The 18,972-nt window shown below is 41.3% G+C and overlaps 4 protein-coding genes across 4 annotated transcripts; 1 reads left to right on the forward strand and 3 right to left on the reverse strand.

Annotated features, from left to right (window-relative positions):
- Positions 1-1,007: 1,007 nt before the first annotated feature.
- LOC139430848 (histone H2B-like) lies at positions 1,008-1,543 on the reverse strand. The gene has a single exon (XM_071198253.1). It carries the CDS (start codon positions 1,463-1,465, stop codon positions 1,094-1,096), a length of 372 nt encoding a protein of 123 aa, XP_071054354.1. The 5' UTR covers positions 1,466-1,543; the 3' UTR covers positions 1,008-1,093.
- A 5,641-nt stretch (positions 1,544-7,184) lies between these two features.
- On the reverse strand, positions 7,185-8,819 carry LOC139430846 (histone H2A-like). The gene has a single exon (XM_071198251.1). It carries the CDS (start codon positions 8,734-8,736, stop codon positions 8,362-8,364), a length of 375 nt encoding a protein of 124 aa, XP_071054352.1. The 5' UTR covers positions 8,737-8,819; the 3' UTR covers positions 7,185-8,361.
- Positions 8,820-8,999: 180 nt separating this feature from the next.
- Positions 9,000-9,527, forward strand: LOC139430847 (histone H2B). The gene has a single exon (XM_071198252.1). It carries the CDS (start codon positions 9,071-9,073, stop codon positions 9,440-9,442), a length of 372 nt encoding a protein of 123 aa, XP_071054353.1. The 5' UTR covers positions 9,000-9,070; the 3' UTR covers positions 9,443-9,527.
- Positions 9,528-16,273: 6,746 nt separating this feature from the next.
- LOC139430849 (histone H4) lies at positions 16,274-18,906 on the reverse strand. Its single transcript, XM_071198254.1, has one exon. The coding sequence runs from the start codon at positions 17,485-17,487 to the stop codon at positions 17,176-17,178; it is 312 nt and encodes a 103-aa protein (XP_071054355.1). The 5' UTR covers positions 17,488-18,906; the 3' UTR covers positions 16,274-17,175.
- Positions 18,907-18,972: the final 66 nt, after the last annotated feature.

The following is an 18,972-nucleotide window of genomic DNA, read 5'->3' on the forward strand; positions in this document are numbered from 1 at the left end:
GGTACTTTTATCAGCGTTGATTTTGACCCGCCACTTTGCGAAGTAGTCTTGCAGCTGATCCGATGCTGTCTGCAGTCTACGAGCGGCGATCTCGGGGGACCAAGATCTGCTGTAGATGCACACATCGTCGGCGTACATCGCTAACTGAGTGCCCTCGCACCGGGGTAGGTCGCTAACAAAGCGCAATTTCAATGCGCGCCTTCCTACCGCCAAGATAGGACGCGATCAATTGAACCAACGCCAGGGGCACGCCCGCTTCTAGCATTTTGAACAAAAGTCCTTCATGCCATACTTTGTCGAACGCCTTGGCAACATCGAAAAGCGCCGCACAAGTGCTTTGCTTTCGATTGAAGCCTTCGGTTATGTATTCGACAAGTCGCAGTACCTGGTGTACGGTCGAATGTTTGGGTCGGAAACCAAACTGTTCATCCTGAATGAGGTTAGGATCTTGAACGGATCTTTGTAGCCTCGTCTGGACGACCCTCTCACATACCTTGCCGAGACAAGAAAGCAAACTGATGGGCTCTTGAGGGTTGTCGGGGGTTGTTGAGGGGATGGTTACCGTCCCTTCGAACACTGGGAAGACCGCGCCGAATGGTCGGACGCACCCCATTGGTTGGAATTCATCAAGCTGGGATAAACAGGAAGGCCGTTCGACTCAGAGGATATTATATTACAAATATCGTTACTACTAATCTTGTGAAAAAATATTCTAAATAAAAAACCCTGTTAAGTGTTGTTGAGAGTTTGACTCCATCACGTGTTTCCTGTCCCTCCCATCTCCGGTAACGAACATCTCTTCAAAAGACGCTCGGCTTTACCCGAAAGGTTCTAGTTCTAGTTTAATTAACACCGGCCGTGAAAGTCTTCGTACTTATATTATCAACCTTTATGAGGAGGATATTATCAAACAAATTAACGATCTCGACAACTTATGTATACACAACTTACAAGGATCGCACTTACATATATTACCTACTATTAACTTAAAAATATTGTAAATTGCGACAATATTCTTTATTCAGATACTAATTTTTGGTTCTGAAAAGAACCGGTCGTAGTTTGGTAGGGAGGGGGATGTTTATATCGCCATTTATTTGGAACTTGTGTACTTAGTAACGGCCTTGGTGCCTTCGCTTACAGCGTGCTTTGCCAATTCTCCAGGTAACAGAAGTCTGACGGCAGTCTGGATTTCTCGACTGGTGATCGTTGATCTTTTGTTGTAATGAGCCAAACGGGATGTTTCAGCGGCTATCCTCTCGAAGATATCGTTCACAAAACTGTTCATTATACTCATAGCTTTGCTCGAAATACCGGTATCGGGATGAACTTGTTTCAATACCTTGTAAATGTAAATAGCGTAGCTTTCCTTTCTCTTGCGTTTCTTCTTCTTATCGGTTTTCGATATATTTTTCTGCGCTTTACCCGCCTTTTTGGCTGCTTTCCCACTAGTTTTCGGTGGCATTGTTGTTGTTCGTTGATTAGTTAATAAAATTTATCGGTGATAAGACTATCGACAGTAACGACAGTACACTACAGTAAGTATGCAGTGTTATAAAAATGAACGGTGAACTTGACGGGCCTCTTGAGGTTCCTGGAATCTTCCTTAACCCTCTTCATCGGATCTAAAACAGACGGAAAATATATTAGTTAATATTCGCTAAATTAGCGATATCGGAAGTGGATTTGGAAAGGACAGTCGGGTTCCCGGATCGTCAGACGAGAAGCAGCCTTGGCCGTTTATGGCGAAGGTGTTCAACGTCGTAATCCGTTAATCCCGCTAGGAGGGGATTTGGGTGGTCTTCGAGCCGCGTAAACTCGGTACTGGCTTTGTTCCGAATGAATTCCTCGATGGTCACCATCTGGGAATCATTGTGCAGTGTCGCATTACTGACAAACCAAGGAGCATCGAATGCCATCCTTAGGACCTTGTTCTGAACCACTTGGAGTTTTTGCACGTGCGAGTGCGCGGCGTAACCCCAGACTGAAGAAGCGTATGTCATCGCAGGTCTGATAACCGCTTTGTAGAGTCGAATCTTCCGCAGAGGATCCAACTTACTTCGGCGATTTATCAGAGCGTACAGATTGACCAGAGCTACCTTCGCCCGGTTCGCCATGGCCTCGATGTGACTTTTCCAAGTTAGTTTAGAGTCCAGAATGACACCCAAATACCTGGTTTCGGAATGCCAGGGAAGCTCGTTCCCTCGCAGTACCAACGCATCGGGGGGTCTCTGTCTACGCCGAGTAAAGAGTACTGCGGTACTTTTATCAGCGTTGATTTTGACCCGCCACTTTGCGAAGTAGTCTTGCAGCTGATCCGATGCTGTCTGCAGTCTACGAGCGGCGATCTCGGGGGACCAAGATCTGCTGTAGATGCATACATCGTCGGCGTACATCGCTAACTGAGTGCCCTCGCACCGGGGTAGGTCGCTAACAAAGATACAAAAGAGTATCGGTGAAAGCAACGACCCCTGAGGGACGCCAGCAGTTAGGATTCGCTCTGTCGAACGCGTACCGTTCAATTTGATGCGCGCCTTCCTACCGCCAAGATAGGACGCGATCAATTGAACCAACGCCAGGGGCACGCCCGCTTCTAGCATTTTGAACAAAAGTCCTTCATGCCATACTTTGTCGAACGCCTTGGCAACATCGAAAAGCGCCGCACAAGTGCTTTGCTTTCGATTGAAGCCTTCGGTTATGTATTCGACAAGTCGCAGTACCTGGTGTACGGTCGAATGTTTGGGTCGGAAACCAAACTGTTCGTCCTGAATGAGCTTAAGATCTTGAACTGATCTTTGTAGCCTCGTCTGGACGATCCTCTCGCATACCTTGCCGAGACAAGAAAGCAAACTGATGGGCCTGTAGCTTTGCGGGAACGTTAGGTTCGCCCCGGGTTTCGGTAACACGACGACGTCCGCGCATTTCCACTTGGTAGGGAAATGCCGCAGCCGGAACGCCGCATTGATGATTCCCGTCAGCGAAACGACCGCTTTTAAAGGCATGGCCTTTAAAGCAGCGTTTCCTATCCCGTCCGGTCCCGATGCCTTCTTCGACTTACATCTCGCGATTGCCTCTTTCACCTCGGTCGGAGAAGCGTGCTCGATATGCCGAGGATCTTCTACGGCCAGCCGCCTACTCACTACGCGTTCGACTCGATCGATGAAATCTTCATCTTCGTCATCGTCGCATAGCGGGCTGCACTGGTTTTCGAAGTTATCGGCATGAGCCTCTGCTTTCTCTTCGAGAGTGAAAGCCATTCCGGTTTCACCGTGAATGGGCGGCATGCGCGTCGTGTTCCCCTTCAGCACCTTGACCATCTTCCAACAGGAGTGATCGTCTTCGGTGTTCAGGGCGTCGAGTTTGGCGTCGAAAGACGCGTATCGGAACTCCGCGAGCTCCCTTCTCACATCACCGCGCAGACGGTTATAGCGACGCTTGAGATCGGGATCCCAATTGCGCTGATAAGTCCGCCTGACGCGATCACGCTCCCGCATAAGTTCCCTGATGTGCGCCGGAAGCACCCATCGATGGTCCTTTACGGGAATCGTGTTGGTCGCGTATCGAAGAGAATCCTCGATTGCGACCGTGAGTCGTTCAACAGCCTCATCCAGTTCCTGAGCGTTGTGGATCGGTCGTATTTGTCCCATATTGTGGTGCAAGTGGTCGCTAAAAGCCGGCCACGATACAGTGGAACGTTCAACCGGGACGCGAACGTCCGGGACGTCTCCTAGCTGCAGCAGCACAGGGAGATGATCGGAACTAAGTTCGTTGAGCGTGGTAACTCTATGAACTAGTCGGACATCTTTAATTACAACCACGTCCAAAACGTCAGATCGTTGTCCTTCGTTCGACGGGTAATACGTGTGGTCGGCGGGGGCATCGGTGACAATGCCCGTCTCGTCGGTAAAACTCCGCAGTATTTTACCGTTCGCGTTTGCGATCCGACTGTTCCACGATGGGTGCTTAGCGTTTAGGTCGCCGGCGATAACCACGCCTTTGTCCGTATCCAAGACACCCGTTAGATCGTCTTCCAACAACCGCCGATTCGGCGGATTGTAGGCGGCGACCAAGCGGACGCACCCCGATAGTGTTCGTACCACAATCGTAGTAGCTTCGAGATGTTGAAGAGGGGGAGTCAGATCTTCGTAATGATCCAAACTGGTCCTTACAAAGATGGCTGTCCCGCCGCCTCTTGCTCCAACTCTATCGTTTCGATAGAAGCGATAATTGGGCAGCCGTGGCCTGTCGCCCGCTCGCAGATGGGTTTCGCAAATGAGTATCGCGTCAAGGTCGTACCTTTCGGCGAACTCGCGAAGTTCATTCTGTTTACAGACAAGGCCGTTGGCGTTCCAATAAGCCAACTCAAGCGATTGCGGTACTCTCGGTCTTCGATGAGTCATCATAAGAGTTTCATCATCTCGGACATGATTTGGACGCACAACTTAACTCGTGCGTCCCTATCGGATTTGTCGATTTGGATGACCTCGCTCATCATCGCCAGTATGTTGACGAGGGGGTCGGTTGGGGGTTCAACCGCCGCCTGTGCCGCAACATTGACCGGGAATGGTGTTTCAGCCACCGCGATCGACCCGCTTTTACGAAGCCTCCTATTGTGACGCCTCCTCTGCGACCTCGACAGCTTCGGGGGGTCGTCGGTCGCCTTTTGCTTCGGCTCGTTGAGCTTAGCTTTGGGCGCCGCGACCTCTTTCCGAACTACCTTGGTAGCTGGAGCGTTCGCTTTGGGGGCAACGTTAGCGTTGCCTTTCGGCTTTTTCGCCTGACTACTAACCGCTTTCACGGGTTTCGCCGCGACTACTGGAGCCTTTTTGTCCCCCTTTTGCGCTTGAATAGCTGCTTTCGGGGGAACGGTCGCTTTGACCTTTGGGGCTGCCGCCGGCGCCCTCGTTTCCGCCGCCTTCGGGTGTTTTGGGCACCCTTTGTAGTTGGCGGTATGAGGACCACCGCAAAGGACGCACTTGGCGGGCGCATCCTTTGCTTTGGCACAGGAAGCCGTCGGATGGTCACCAGCGCACTTCACGCAACGAGGTGCACCGTTGCACATTCGTTGGGAGTGGCCGTAACGCTGACAGCGATGACACTGGCCGACTTCCGTCTTCTTCTTGGCGCTCTCGACAGTTATGGTTAAAGCCATGACCGTCTTGAGGTCAAAGATCCGTTTGGCGTCCGCGGTCTTTTTCAAGACGCACAGGACTAACGAGATCGGCCTCCTTTCAGAGCCCTGGCGCATACGTTTTACCGTATCGGGCCAGAATCCCTGTTTTCTCAGGTCGGCAGCAATGCTGTCCTCCCCGATACTGGTAGGGACGCCTCGAAAAACCACCTTTAACGGCTTTTCCTCCGGTAGAGAGAATGTGTGGTACTGGTGTTTACCAGCCATCAACATCTTCACCAGGGCGCGATAGGCTTCCGCGGTGGGGAGCTCAATCTTGATTCCTTGCGGAACCGCTCTGGCTTTCGAAAAGGCGATCCGAAGTCTCGCCATCTCCGCCGAAATGGAATCCCAGTTTTCCTTCGCATGAAGGATTACCGGGGGGACCCGCTTGGAAACGTGTTCCAATCGAGGACGCACGGCCTCCGAGTACTCGTCCTCCAGGTCGCTACTGGCCTTTCTTTTCCCGTTGGATGGACCGACTGCCACGTCGACATCCATTTTACCCGCCGGGATGGAAGCCAACGCCTCGGCGAATGACCTCGGAGTGGAGGTGGTCGCCGCCTCCTCGAGGGAGGCGGTGCGCCCTGCCGCGCTGGTCGTCGCATCCGCGAGGGAAGCAGTACGGCCTGATGGTGCTATGGCTTTCGCCTCCACTGGGGAGGCAGTGCTGCCAAGGACGGGGGTTGTTTCGGTTGTCGCCTTCTCGGGGATGGCGGTACTAACCTTACGTGTGCATTTGGTCGCCACCTGCTCAGGGGAGGCGGTGCGGCCTGCCGCGCTGGTCGTCGCATCCTCTAAGGAAGCAGTACGGCCTGATATACCTGCCTTGGCTGCCGCCTCCGCTGGGGAGGCAGTTCTGCCAATAACTGGTTTCTTGGTCGCCGCCTTCACGAGGGAGGCGGTGCGGCCTGATGATTTGGCTGCCGCCGCCACAGGGGAGGCAGTCTTGCCAAGAACGCTGTCACGTACACTGAACACGCAAAAAGGAAAACCGTCACTGCTATGGACGTCGTTTACGCCCTTAAGCGGCAAGGTCGTACTCTCTACGGCTTTGGGGGTTAAGAAATTTAAATTATGTACCTATTTTAATTTTGAGGACGACTGTTCTATATTCAACATGACCACCCGGTTCTTTTCAGAACCACTATATTTATGAAAGATAAAGAATATTTTCACATACAATCCGGACAATTACGTACATACATATGTATGTGTGTATGTACATGTATTAGGTTCGTTTCAACCACACTTCAAACTACCAATTGACGGCCGCAATCCTGCTCAGTTGAAAGGTGCTGCCACGGTCCGACTGAACCGTGGACTGGTCCGCGACGTTTTGTCGCGTTCCAACCACAGAATATTATGTTATTCTGATTTATATTCCAACGACCGTCAGACAAGTTCATGTATAGTCGTCCACACCAAGATCCGGAATTACGATACGGCTGTAAAAGACCCTTAACAATAGAAAGGGCAATAGTTTTATGATGGTGCACATAAACAAGTCATAAATAAAGAGGTATCTTTTGGGTTCACACAAATCGTGCACGGCATATGCATAATTTAGAAGAATCAGATATTGATTCTGACTTAGTTCGGCCTTTAGGCTTACGTTTTCGATGTTATTAATATTATTATTATATAGTTTACTGACCAATACAGTTAAGTATAATGAACTCAAAGAAATTCATTGACTTTCCTGACTTTCTAAACTATGCAGGGTTCTCGGTCTCGTCTTAGGTAGAAATGGTTAAATACCCTTAACCGCAGAGAAGCGAAGGTATACAATTTATGGTGGTTGTAATTTCGGATCTTTTCCATTTGTGCAGCCTGTCTGTTAGTATCTGTTATGGTTATGTTTACTATGAAAGCGTATATTTGGATTATTTTCTATTCTTTTACATGTTTCGGGTATTTTGTTTAACAAATTTTTAACAACTTTTATTTCATATTATGCATGTTTTATGATAACTTTTATAGATAAATTAATCAATAAATATGTAAACACATAATAATAATAATATCTTTATTTCGCTAAAATACAAAAAAAAATACATAAAATTCTGTATTGCAAAAACGTCCAGAAAAAAAAAATATAATAAGTTTGAGTTTAAAACAGTTTATGTAGGGAGGAAGAAAAAAAAAGAAAAATAATTGCAAATAATTGTAAACACATGCATATCTTTATTTCATTTTTCTACTATTACCGCTATTACGTTTTTTTAGTTCATTATTGTTAAAAAAATAAGTAAATGAATTTCGTTTAAAATGGTAAACTGTGCTTGCAGCGCCAATTCTCGGCAGGGTTCCGTTCCAACGAACATGCGCAAAAGAAAGTCGTGAATTAGTCGTGTACGCGTACAGGAACGGGGCAAATTTGTACGGTTGTTCGGTTGGAACGAACTTATCTTAACTATTATAACTTATGAAAAAACACCATGTTGTTTGTTATATTCAAAACTCGAAGAATCTATGAGTAGGGTGTTCGTTCGTTCTTATACGTAACACGTTAACAATATATGACAGAATTAACAATTTGTTTTTGTTACAACGTATATTTTCGGGTGAAATACGCACAACGACTAGAATGTCATTATTTACCATCTACCTGAAAATGTCGGGTTGGATGGTCCGTTGAAAAAAAAAACTTTAACATGCAGATCCACACGAACAAGCAGGTAGACGGTAAATAAAGACGATTTAGTCATTGTACGTCGAAAACCCGAAAATATGCGTCATAGTATATATCAACAAGTTTCATTTTTACTTATTGGTGTTGTGTGCGTGGATGTGGAAAAAATAATTAATACGACCAGTGTTAACACATCTTGCGCGGATTTCACATCTTTAGCGCTAAGCGACTAAACTCGTTTTGCATGGTATTGATGCCCGCTACACGGTAACACTTTGGCGGCAAAGTGCCCGCGCAAGATGTGTTAACCGTGGTGCTGTGAAAATACGTCGTCAGTGTTGTTGATGACGTCACATCGAAACTTTAAAAATCGAAAGTTATTTTTCGGTAAGTTTATCACTTAAGAGTTATTTAGAATTAACAATACTGTTACATTCAAAAACTTGATACAATTACACCACCGCAGCAGGCATCGATAGTTCATTATTCGACTATATTTTTTGTGGCCCTGAGAAGGGCCGTTTTGTTAATATGGTGTGGCCAAGTTGTAACTAAATTAAGGTTTTTTCTCGGTCTTCTTAGGTAACAAAACAGCTTGAATGTTCGGAAGTACACCTCCTTGAGCAATCGTCACTCCCGATAGTAATTTATTCAATTCTTCGTCGTTACGTATGGCCAGTTGTAAATGTCTAGGGATGATACGGGTCTTTTTGTTGTCTCTCGCAGCGTTACCGGCCAACTCGAGAACTTCGGCTGCCAAATACTCCATTACGGCCGCTAAATATACGGGAGCTCCGGCCCCTACGCGTTCCGCGTAATTGCCCTTCCTCAACAATCGATGAATACGACCAACAGGAAATTGTAATCCTGCACGACTGGATCTGGACTTTGCTTTCCCTTTAACTTTTCCACCTTTTCCTCGACCCGACATGGCTTACAATTAGTTGACTTGGTAGCGTGCCGAAATCTTCAACAAAATGTTTCAATGTAAACGATATCGTTGTCGACAACGTTTCAATACAGAGCTGAGCGGAATACAGGTTTTTCAAATATATATACCCAACTGCGCCGACGATTCGACCAATAGCGGCCGTCAGCCAAGCGGTAGCAACGGGAGGCGTCACCTACTGATACGACGCTACCACTTTATAAACGGCAAAAACAGGCCATTTTTATAACACTGCATACTTACTGTAGTGTACTGTCGTTACTGTCAATAGTCTTATCGCCGATAAATTTTATTAACTAATCAACGAACAACAACAATGCCACCGAAAACTAGTGGGAAAGCAGCCAAAAAGGCGGGTAAAGCGCAGAAAAATATATCGAAAACCGATAAGAAGAAGAAACGCAAGAGAAAGGAAAGCTACGCTATTTACATTTACAAGGTATTGAAACAAGTTCATCCCGATACCGGTATTTCGAGCAAAGCTATGAGTATAATGAACAGTTTTGTGAACGATATCTTCGAGAGGATAGCCGCTGAAGCATCCCGTTTGGCTCATTACAACAAAAGATCAACGATCACCAGTCGAGAAATCCAGACTGCCGTCAGACTTCTGTTACCTGGAGAATTGGCAAAGCACGCTGTAAGCGAAGGCACCAAGGCTGTTACTAAGTACACAAGTTCCAAATAAATGGCGATATAAACATCCCCCTCCCTACCAAACAACAACCGGTTCTTTTCAGAACCAAAAATGAGTATCTGAATAAAGAATATTATTGCAATTTACAATATTTTTAAGTTAATAGTAGGTAATATATGTAAGTGCGATCCTTGTAAGTTGTACATAAGTTGTCGAGATCGTTAATTTGTTTGATAATATCCTCCTCATAAAGGTTGATAATATAAGTACGAAGGCTTTCGGGTAAAGCTATGCGTCTTTTGAAAAAATGTTTGACGTTTCGGATGCCATGTTTCTGAAGAAGTGTTTTTCTTAAATTCAACTTAACAAAAGTCGTATTCCAAAATGTCGAACTAATAACTTTCACTCACGCTTCTTCTCTTTACGAAGTCTGGTGATAAAGAGGAAGACGTCTCTTTACTAAAATTTCTCTAAATTATTTCCTAATAAATTTACAAAATTAAAGATTGAAGAAGAAAAAAAATAATAATTAACTTTTAAAATTTGAATCAACACGAAAAATTAATAAAAATAAGTAAATGGGGTAACGACATCCATAGATGGGAGGAACATAATACATACAAAATTACCCTAAATAAAACAAAAGAAACCTACAAGATCAGTCGCTTGCAGAAAGGAACAATTGTTTAAAATTTCTGCCAATTTTTCCAGAAATTTTCAACCATTCTTCGTAAAAGTTATAATTAGAAAATGACCTGGAGTTCAAACATCGTAATTAGTAGACCCTACTAATCAGAAACGGTACCTTAAGAACAGCTTCTATTTGAACTAAAACCTTTGTAAACTCTCCTTAAAATGAGTTTTTACAGATCGGACTCCAACCTCCCATTTACCACCGAAATGAATTTTTTTTTAGTCGATAGGAAATGACCTGAATACGCCGTTAGAGTAACGTTAAAAAAGTGCGCAAAAGTGAAAAACTTACGGAAAATTTAATTAAAAGTTTCGATATGACGTCACACTCACAACACCAACCAATCCGATGAGTAAAAATAAAATAATTTTCTCAAAATTGATGAAAGAATTAACAACTTGTCGATATTACAACGCATATTTTCGGGTGAAATACCCTTTCTTTGGTATTCGACGCACAACGACTAAAACGACTTTGTTTACCATTTACCTGCGTACCCCTACCTCATTCTCTTCATTCTACAAAAAATCTTATAGAGTTCAAACCGGCAATAACGTCTTAGAGTAAAGTGAATTAATGATTTATAGATTTGCTTCCTTTCATACTATTTACTTATCTACTATGGTTAGTAACGAATTTTGATGGAATCTTTCCATTGTTATTAGCTTTATTTGTTCTTACTTCTATTAAAAGTTAACCTAACTTTTATTCTAAAAGATACATTTTAGTACAAAAAAACATTAAAGAAACATTTCATTTCAAAAACCTTCACTATGATATTGTCTTCTTTTAAAATAAATAAAATATTATTGTTTTTAAACATATTTTGTAACATTGAACCGAAACGAAAATCTAATATCTACTATAAATTAAATTAAAAACAACACAACATTCTGTTACGTCTTTTTTAATCATCTTAATTTTACTAAATAATTTTAATTCAAATTTAATTATTTATATTCTTTTATTGTTTTGTATGTTTCTAGCAACGGAATTCGAGATTCCTACTCCTTTCACTTTTCCTATTCCTTATGAGAGGTCGCGGATGATCGGTTTAACTTTTGATTTTTTTTGATATATTTTGGGAAAAGTTTTGGAAACTCGCTCTCTTTAATTTCGTTCGCTCGTGGAGTGAAGACATCACGAGGGTAGTTTTGGTAAATATTACGACATTTTGGGAGTTTTTAAAGTTTTTGTGTCGGTTGTTGAAATGGTTGCTATATACTAAATAAACTTCCAATAAGTTCTCTATAAGGTTGTCCTTCCTTGTTTCCTCAAATTGATATTTTACTTCCATTGGCGTTTTCTTAACCTTGCGGTTTGTCGTATTAAATTTCTTCAAAATTTTGTCAATATATTCTTTTCTAAATTTTCCTCCTACATGTTTTGCCTTAAATTCGTGTTTTAACCTTTCTATTGTTTTTTGTGTACACATCTTTCTTTGCGTATAGACTCAAATCATACATTGATTTTTTGAATCCATTGATCAAATTGTTCATCCCAACACTTTGGTGCCTCTTTAAGTCCATATTATGCCCTTGTTCAACACATTTCCTTTTTCCTGGTTTATTCCTTCTGGTATCTTTATAAATACATTGTTAGTTAGTTTACCATTTAAAAATGCTCTAATTGTTTTATTGGCCAATTATTATTAATCGCATGTACCATAAACATTCTTATCGTTGATGTTATCCTGGATACTGGGGCGTATATTGAATTCCATTCCTCATTTTTGAGTTGAAAACCTTGTTGCCAACTAGCCGTGCCTTTTTTGTACCATCTTTCTTTGTAGTAAATATCCATGTTGTATCTATTGCTTTGGCTTCGCTCGGTATATTTACTATTGTCCATGTTCTTGTTCTTTGTGAGTTGATAAGTTGGTTTCTTTCTGAACGTCCAGATCTTGTATGTTTTTATGTTGTTCTTCTCGTTCCTCGTCTTCACTGTTTTTCATCTATTCTTCAATCTGTTCATTTGATTTTTCGTTCACTTTCACTTCATTTTTATCACTTTCAATTTTGTCCGTTATTTCTGTTGATCGACATTATCTTTATGTTATATACATGTTTCATCGCATAAAACATCTCGCGACATTATTATTTTGTCCTTTTTCGGGTCCCATATTCTATAGCCAGCTGCACTATCCAACCAATCTTCCCAACTTTTCTCTAGGTTACAATTTATTTGTTCTAGGGATAACCGCGTACCATACCTTACTTCCAAATACTCTTAATTTATTCAAATCATTTTCACCATACCAAATTTTTGCAGAAGGAATTCTATCGTTGCGCGCAGTTGGTTATCGATTCAGTTCATATATCGATGCTCTTACCAATTCTCCCCAAACATTTTTAGACAAACCTGTCTTAACAAATATTGTCCTGAATATATCCAGTATAGTCCTATGTGTACTCTCTTTCAATTCCTTTTCTTTCACATTATAATTTAAATCTTGAACTGAGAATTTCACCTCCATTATCTATTCTAACTTTCTTAGTTCTTTTTCTCTGTCCTTCAATAAGAATATCATTCCAAAATGAGAATAATCATCTGAAATTATTTGAAAATATTTACACCCGTCTTTAGTAATTGGGTTTATTGATCCATATATAGCAGGATGTCACACAAAAAACGCCCCAAGCTGTAATTCATGACGCTGTAACGTCATTTACGTTCCGATTTTAAGGTATCAAATGAAATAGTTTGATGAATACTATGATTCATGCTACTAAGCGATGATCAACTTTTGTTTGTTTTTCAAATTGCTCCGTATGCTTTTGCGTTGGAAAAAATTCATGAAAATTTTCACTCATGAAAATCGGAATGTAAATGACAGAGTTACAGCTTGGATTCAGAATAATGTATTCTTCAACCGTATAATGCTCTGAATGATCCGAAAGAATACGGGACACCTGTACATCAGAATGAATTAATTCACCAATTTCTTTTGTTGTTTTATTTTCTTTAATAAATGGTAATCAGGTTCCTTTACTCTGAATACACACACAGCAACGATTATGACTCACAGGCAATTTCAAAATTTGCAATCCCTTTTTATTTACGTGCCAAGCCCAAGCCTTTTATGCCAAATATCGTTTTGAATTGCACTCAGAACCATTTTGTCTGTTTCAAATTCTAAATTAATCATAAATAATCATCCTTTTTTGTTTCCCAATACCGTACAATCTCAACTTTTTATTTGTACTTCATTTTCATTAAAAATTACCTTAAATTTCTTTCCCACTAATTTATTGTACTCCAATACATCAACATAAGCAATTTTAATTTCTATTTTTCTGTTCAATTCTAGTTCTACAATATTTGCATCTACCTTTTCTGCAATATTTGTAAACTATGCTATATTGTGGCACGAGCTGTGTGACATGTTGCGCCGGCGCCGTCTTGTTGAAACCACAGCTCCTGCACATCATGGTTCAGTCAGTAATCATGGCTCTATAGCGGTCACCATTGACTGTAACGTTCTGACCAGCATCGTTTTTAAAGAAGACCAATGATTCCACCAGTCCATAAAGCACACCAGTCAGTTTTTCTGGATGTAAGTTTTGGTAAATTAACGTTTGAAGACAGGGTAAATTTATAACCTTTATTTAAAAAATTAATTTCTTCCTCACTGAAGGAAACATTGGAGAGATTTTTGAATTGCTGGATATTACCTTTTTGATTTGATGTATTAGGTTAATAATAACTATAAAAAAATAAATTTCAACCCCCTAGATAAAATAGTTAAAAATACTAGAAATCTTATCAATCTATGTAAGGAGACACTGATGAAGTACACACCTTTTCTGAAAGGAAAAAATATTTTTGCAGTTCATATTTTATTTCAATGAATCCTACAGTACCGAGATTGTATTCCCTCCCCAAACTCCATAAGAAAGACATTCCCATTCGTCCGATAACAGCTTTTAATTCTTCACCTACTGCTAAAATTTCGAAATTTTTATTAAATATTTTTAAATTAATTGATTTTAAACCAATTTTTACAGTAAAAAACTCTTCAGAATTTATAAATAAAACTAAAATTCTTAATTTTCATAACAAAATTTTAATTTCCTTTGATATTACTAATCTTTATTCTAATGTTTCAATAGATTTAACTCTAGAATTAACCTCAAAAATTTGTAAGGATTTTTTTAATAATGACATAACAATAGAACATTGTAATATAATACAGAAACATGTTATTACACAAAATTTCTGTACTTTTAATAATGAATTTTTAGTTAGGTCTTCTTGCTGACATTTTCTTGGATCATATAGAAAATAATTATATTATTAATAATGTCAATCCTTTTAAGAACAATATCCATTCTTGGACTCGTTATGTAGATGATGTATGTTATGTTTAGGATGGGGATGAATGAATTTTTAACTTTTTTAAATAATATACATCCTAAACTTAACTTTACAACAGAATTTGAAAGTAATAATTCTTTAAATTTCTTATACCTAACTTTAACTCGTTCATTTGATAAATTAGATTATAACATTTACAGAAAACTTACTGTTATTCCTACAATTATCCCGTTTGATTCAACACATCCCATGTCACAAAAACTTTCTAATTTTAGATTTTTAATTAATCGTATGTTTAATTATCGTTTAACTGAAAATAACAGAAAAAATGAAATTAACTATATATATTCTTTGGCTTTAGATAATAACTTTCCTACTAAATTAATTAATAACCTTTGATTATATATAATATGGATTGAGCTAACTGAATATATCTACTAACAAAAATGTGGCTCAAGGTGAATAGACGCAGATGGAAAGCGATAATGTGAAAGTGTAACAAAGATAGACATAAAACGGTAATAAACAGACGGGCGCATGCGCACAAAAGTGTCAAACCTCTTCCATTTGACGTTTATCGTTTTGTTGTGTCACAGCCAGTCACACCATTATGTTTAAAAATGTATTGTTTCGTGTGCAAAGTTTGCGATAATACAGTTTCACATCACCTGTAAGTATTATAAACAATAAGGAAATTTTATTTTATTTTATTTTTTTTTTTCTTTTTTCATTTATTAATTTTGTTTTAAATTTACCGCCAAAATTAACGCACGCCTATTATATGTCAGTACGCTTCTATGTCTATCTCGGTTCGATCACCTTGCGCAAGCTATCTCTCTCGTTGGCTCAATCCATATTATCCTTGTTTATAGATATACAGCGTGTCCCGTATCTTCCGCATCAGAGCATTATACGGTTGTAGGATACATTATTCTGAAGCGATCTTTCTAATAAAATTTTTTCGAAATGTTTATAATAACCGCACGGGAACTGTTTAAACGAACTGTTTTTCGTCCAATCAGCAGATCGCAATCAGACTCAGGTAATCGGTGCCACCCTCGGCCGGTCCGCTACGCCGATGATAACTCGTTTCCTACGTGTACTCACCAATGGATTCGTCACGCGAAGAGAAATAAACTTTTTCGGTGAATCAAACTCGTCCGCTATTGGACAAAAGCGGATAACTTTAAATTGTTCCCGTGCGGTTATTATAAACATTTCGAAAAAATTTTATTAGAAAGATCGCATCAGAATAATGTATCCTACAACCGTATAATGCTCTGATGCGGAAGATACGGGACACCCTGTATACTATGACGCATATTTTCGGGTTTTCGAAGTACAATGACTAAAGCGCCTTTATTTACCATATACCTGCTTGTTCCTGTCGATCTGAATGTTAAAGTTTTTTTTTTCGACGGACGATCCAACCCGACATTTTCAGGTAGATGGTAAATAATGACATTCTAGTCGTTGTGCGTATTTCACCAGAAAATATACGTTGTAACAAAAACAAATTGTTAATTCTGTCATATTGTTAACGTGTTACGTATAAGAACGAACGAACACCCTACTCATAGCTTCTTCGAGTTTTGAATATAACAAACAACATTGTGTTTTTTCATAAGTTATAATAGTTAAGAAAAGTTCGTTAAAACCGAACAACCGTACAAATTTGCCCCGTTCCTGTACGCGTACACGACCTATTCACGACTTTCTTTTGCGCATGTTCGTTGGAACGGAACCTTGCCGAGAATTGGCGCTGCAAGCACAGTTTATCATTTTAAACGAAATTCATTTACTAATTTTTTTAACAGTAATGAACTAAAAAAACCTAATAGCGGTAATAGTAGAAAAATGAAATAAAGATATGCATGTGTTTACATATTTATTGATTAATTTGTCTATAAAAGTTATCATAAAACATGCATAATATGAAATAAAATTTGTTAAACAAAATACCCGAAACATGTAAAAGAATAGAAAATAATCCAAATATACGCTTTCATAGTAAACATAACAGATACTAACAGACAGGCTGTACAATTGGAAAAGATCCGGAATTACAACCCCCATAAATTGTAGACCCCCGCTTCTCTGCGGTTAAGGGTACTTAACCATTTCTACCTAAGACGAGACCGAGAACCCTGCATAGTTTAGAAAGTCAGGGACGTACCAATGAATTTCTTTCAGTTCATTACACTTAATTGTATTGGTCAGTAAACTATATAATAATAATATTAATAACAGCGAAAACGTAAGCCTAAAGGCCGAACTTAGTCAGAATCACTATCTGATTCTTCTAAATTATACTTATGCCATGCCCGATTTGTGTGAACCCAAAAGATACCTCTTTATGCCCCTTCTATTGTTAAGGGTCTTTTACAGCCGTATCGTAATTCCGGATCTTGGTGTGGACGACTATACATGAACTTGTCTAACGGTCGTTGGAACATAAATCAGAATAACATAATATTCTGTGATTGGAACGCTTGACAAAACGTCGCGGACCAGTCCACGGTTCAGTCGGACCGTGGCAGCACCTTTCAACTGAGCAGGATTGCGGCCGTCAATTGGTAGTTTGAAGTGTGGTTGAAACGAACCTAACACATGTACATACACACATACATATGCATGTACGTAATTGTCCGGATTGTATGTGAAAATATTCTTTATCTTTCATAAATATAGTGGTTCTGAAAAGAACCGGGTGGTCATGTTGAATATAGAACAGTCGTCCTCAAAATTAAAATAGGTACATAATTTAAATTTCTTAACCCCCAAAGCCGTAGAGAGTACGACCTTGCCGCTTAAGGGCGTAAACGACGTCCATAGCAGTGACGGTTTTCCTTTTTGCGTGTTCAGTGTACGTGACAGCGTCGCGAATAACGTTCTCAAGGAAAACCTTTAAAACTCCTCGAGTTTCTTCGTAAATTAATCCTGAGATACGCTTCACACCGCCACGACGGGCAAGACGTCTGATGGCTGGTTTGGTGATGCCCTGGATGTTGTCACGGAGTACTTTGCGATGACGTTTGGCGCCTCCTTTCCCAAGACCTTTTCCTCCCTTTCCACGACCAGTCATTTTTCTTGGATAATTCGATTTTCTTTTTATGTAAGTACAACGACAAACTTACAAGCATCGACTAGGGACTACCGTTTCCGGTGAACGGTGAACGGTGAACTTGACGGGCCTCTTGAGGTTCCTGGAATCTTCCTTAACCCTCTTCATCGGATCTAAAACAGACGGAAAATATATTAGTTAATATTCGCTAAATTAGCGATATCGGAAGTGGATTTGGAAAGGACAGTCGGGTTCCCGGATCGTCAGACGAGAAGCAGCCTTGGCCGTTTATGGCGAAGGTGTTCAACGTCGTAATCCGTTAATCCCGCTAGGAGGGGATTTGGGTGGTCTTCGAGCCGCGTAAACTCGGTACTGGCTTTGTTCCGAATGAATTCCTCGATGGTCACCATCTGGGAATCATTGTGCAGTGTCGCATTACTGACAAACCAAGGAGCATCGAATGCCATCCTTAGGACCTTGTTTTGAACCACTTGGAGTTTTTGCACGTGCGAGTGCGCGGCGTAACCCCAGACTGAAGAAGCGTATGTCATCGCAGGTCTGATAACCGCTTTGTAGAGTCGAATCTTCCGGAGAGGATCCAACTTACTTCGGCGATTTATCAGAGCGTACAGATTGACCAGAGCTACCTTCGCCCGGTTCGCCATGGCCTCGATGTGACTTTTCCAAGTTAGTTTAGAGTCCAGAATGACACCCAAATACCTGGTTTCGGAATGCCAGGGAAGCTCGTTCCCTCGCAGTACCAACGCATCGGGGGGTCTCTGTCTACGCCGAGTAAAGAGTACTGCGGTACTTTTATCAGCGTTGATTTTGACCCGCCACTTTGCGAAGTAGTCTTGCAGCTGATCCGATGCTGTCTGCAGTCTACGAGCGGCGATCTCGGGGGACCAAGATCTGCTGTAGATGCATACATCGTCGGCGTACATCGCTAACTGAGTGCCCTCGCACCGGGGTAGGTCGCTAACAAAGATACAAAAGAGTATCGGTGAAAGCAACGACCCCTGAGGGACGCCAGCAGTTAGGATTCGCTCTGTCGAACGCGTACCGTTCAATTTGATGCGCGCCTTCCTACCGCCAAGATAGGACGCGATCAATTGAACCAACGCCAGGGGCACGCCCGCTTCTAGCATTTTGAACAAAAGTCCTTCATGCCATACTTTGTCGAATGCCTTGGCAACATCGAAAAGCGCCGCACAAGTGCTTTGCTTTCGATTGAAGCCTTCGGTTATGTATTCGACAAGTCGCAGTACCTGGTGTACGGTCGAATGTTTGGGTCGGAAACCAAACTGTTCGTCCTGAATGAGCTTAAGATCTTGAACTGATCTTTGTAGTCTCGTCTGGACGATCCTCTCGCATACCTTGCCGAGACAAGAAAGCAAACTGATGGGCCTGTAGCTTTGCGGGAACGTTAGGTTCGCCCCGGGTTTCGATTTTCCTTTTATGTAAGTACAACGACAAACTTACAAGCATCGACTAGGGACTACCGTT

The sequence above is a fragment of the Onthophagus taurus genome, chromosome 7 (assembly GCF_036711975.1).
Source record: "Onthophagus taurus isolate NC chromosome 7, IU_Otau_3.0, whole genome shotgun sequence".
In the NCBI taxonomy this organism is placed as follows: Eukaryota; Metazoa; Arthropoda; class Insecta; order Coleoptera; family Scarabaeidae; genus Onthophagus; species Onthophagus taurus.

Bases quoted from the DNA above. Each gene is read 5' to 3' on its own strand.
- LOC139430846 (XM_071198251.1), bottom strand. From the start codon at position 8,736: ATGTCGGGTCGAGGAAAAGGTGGAAAAGTTAAAGGGAAAGCAAAGTCC.
- LOC139430849 (XM_071198254.1), bottom strand. From the start codon at position 17,487: ATGACTGGTCGTGGAAAGGGAGGAAAAGGTCTTGGGAAAGGAGGCGCC.
- LOC139430847 (XM_071198252.1), top strand. From the start codon at position 9,071: ATGCCACCGAAAACTAGTGGGAAAGCAGCCAAAAAGGCGGGTAAAGCG.
- LOC139430848 (XM_071198253.1), bottom strand. From the start codon at position 1,465: ATGCCACCGAAAACTAGTGGGAAAGCAGCCAAAAAGGCGGGTAAAGCG.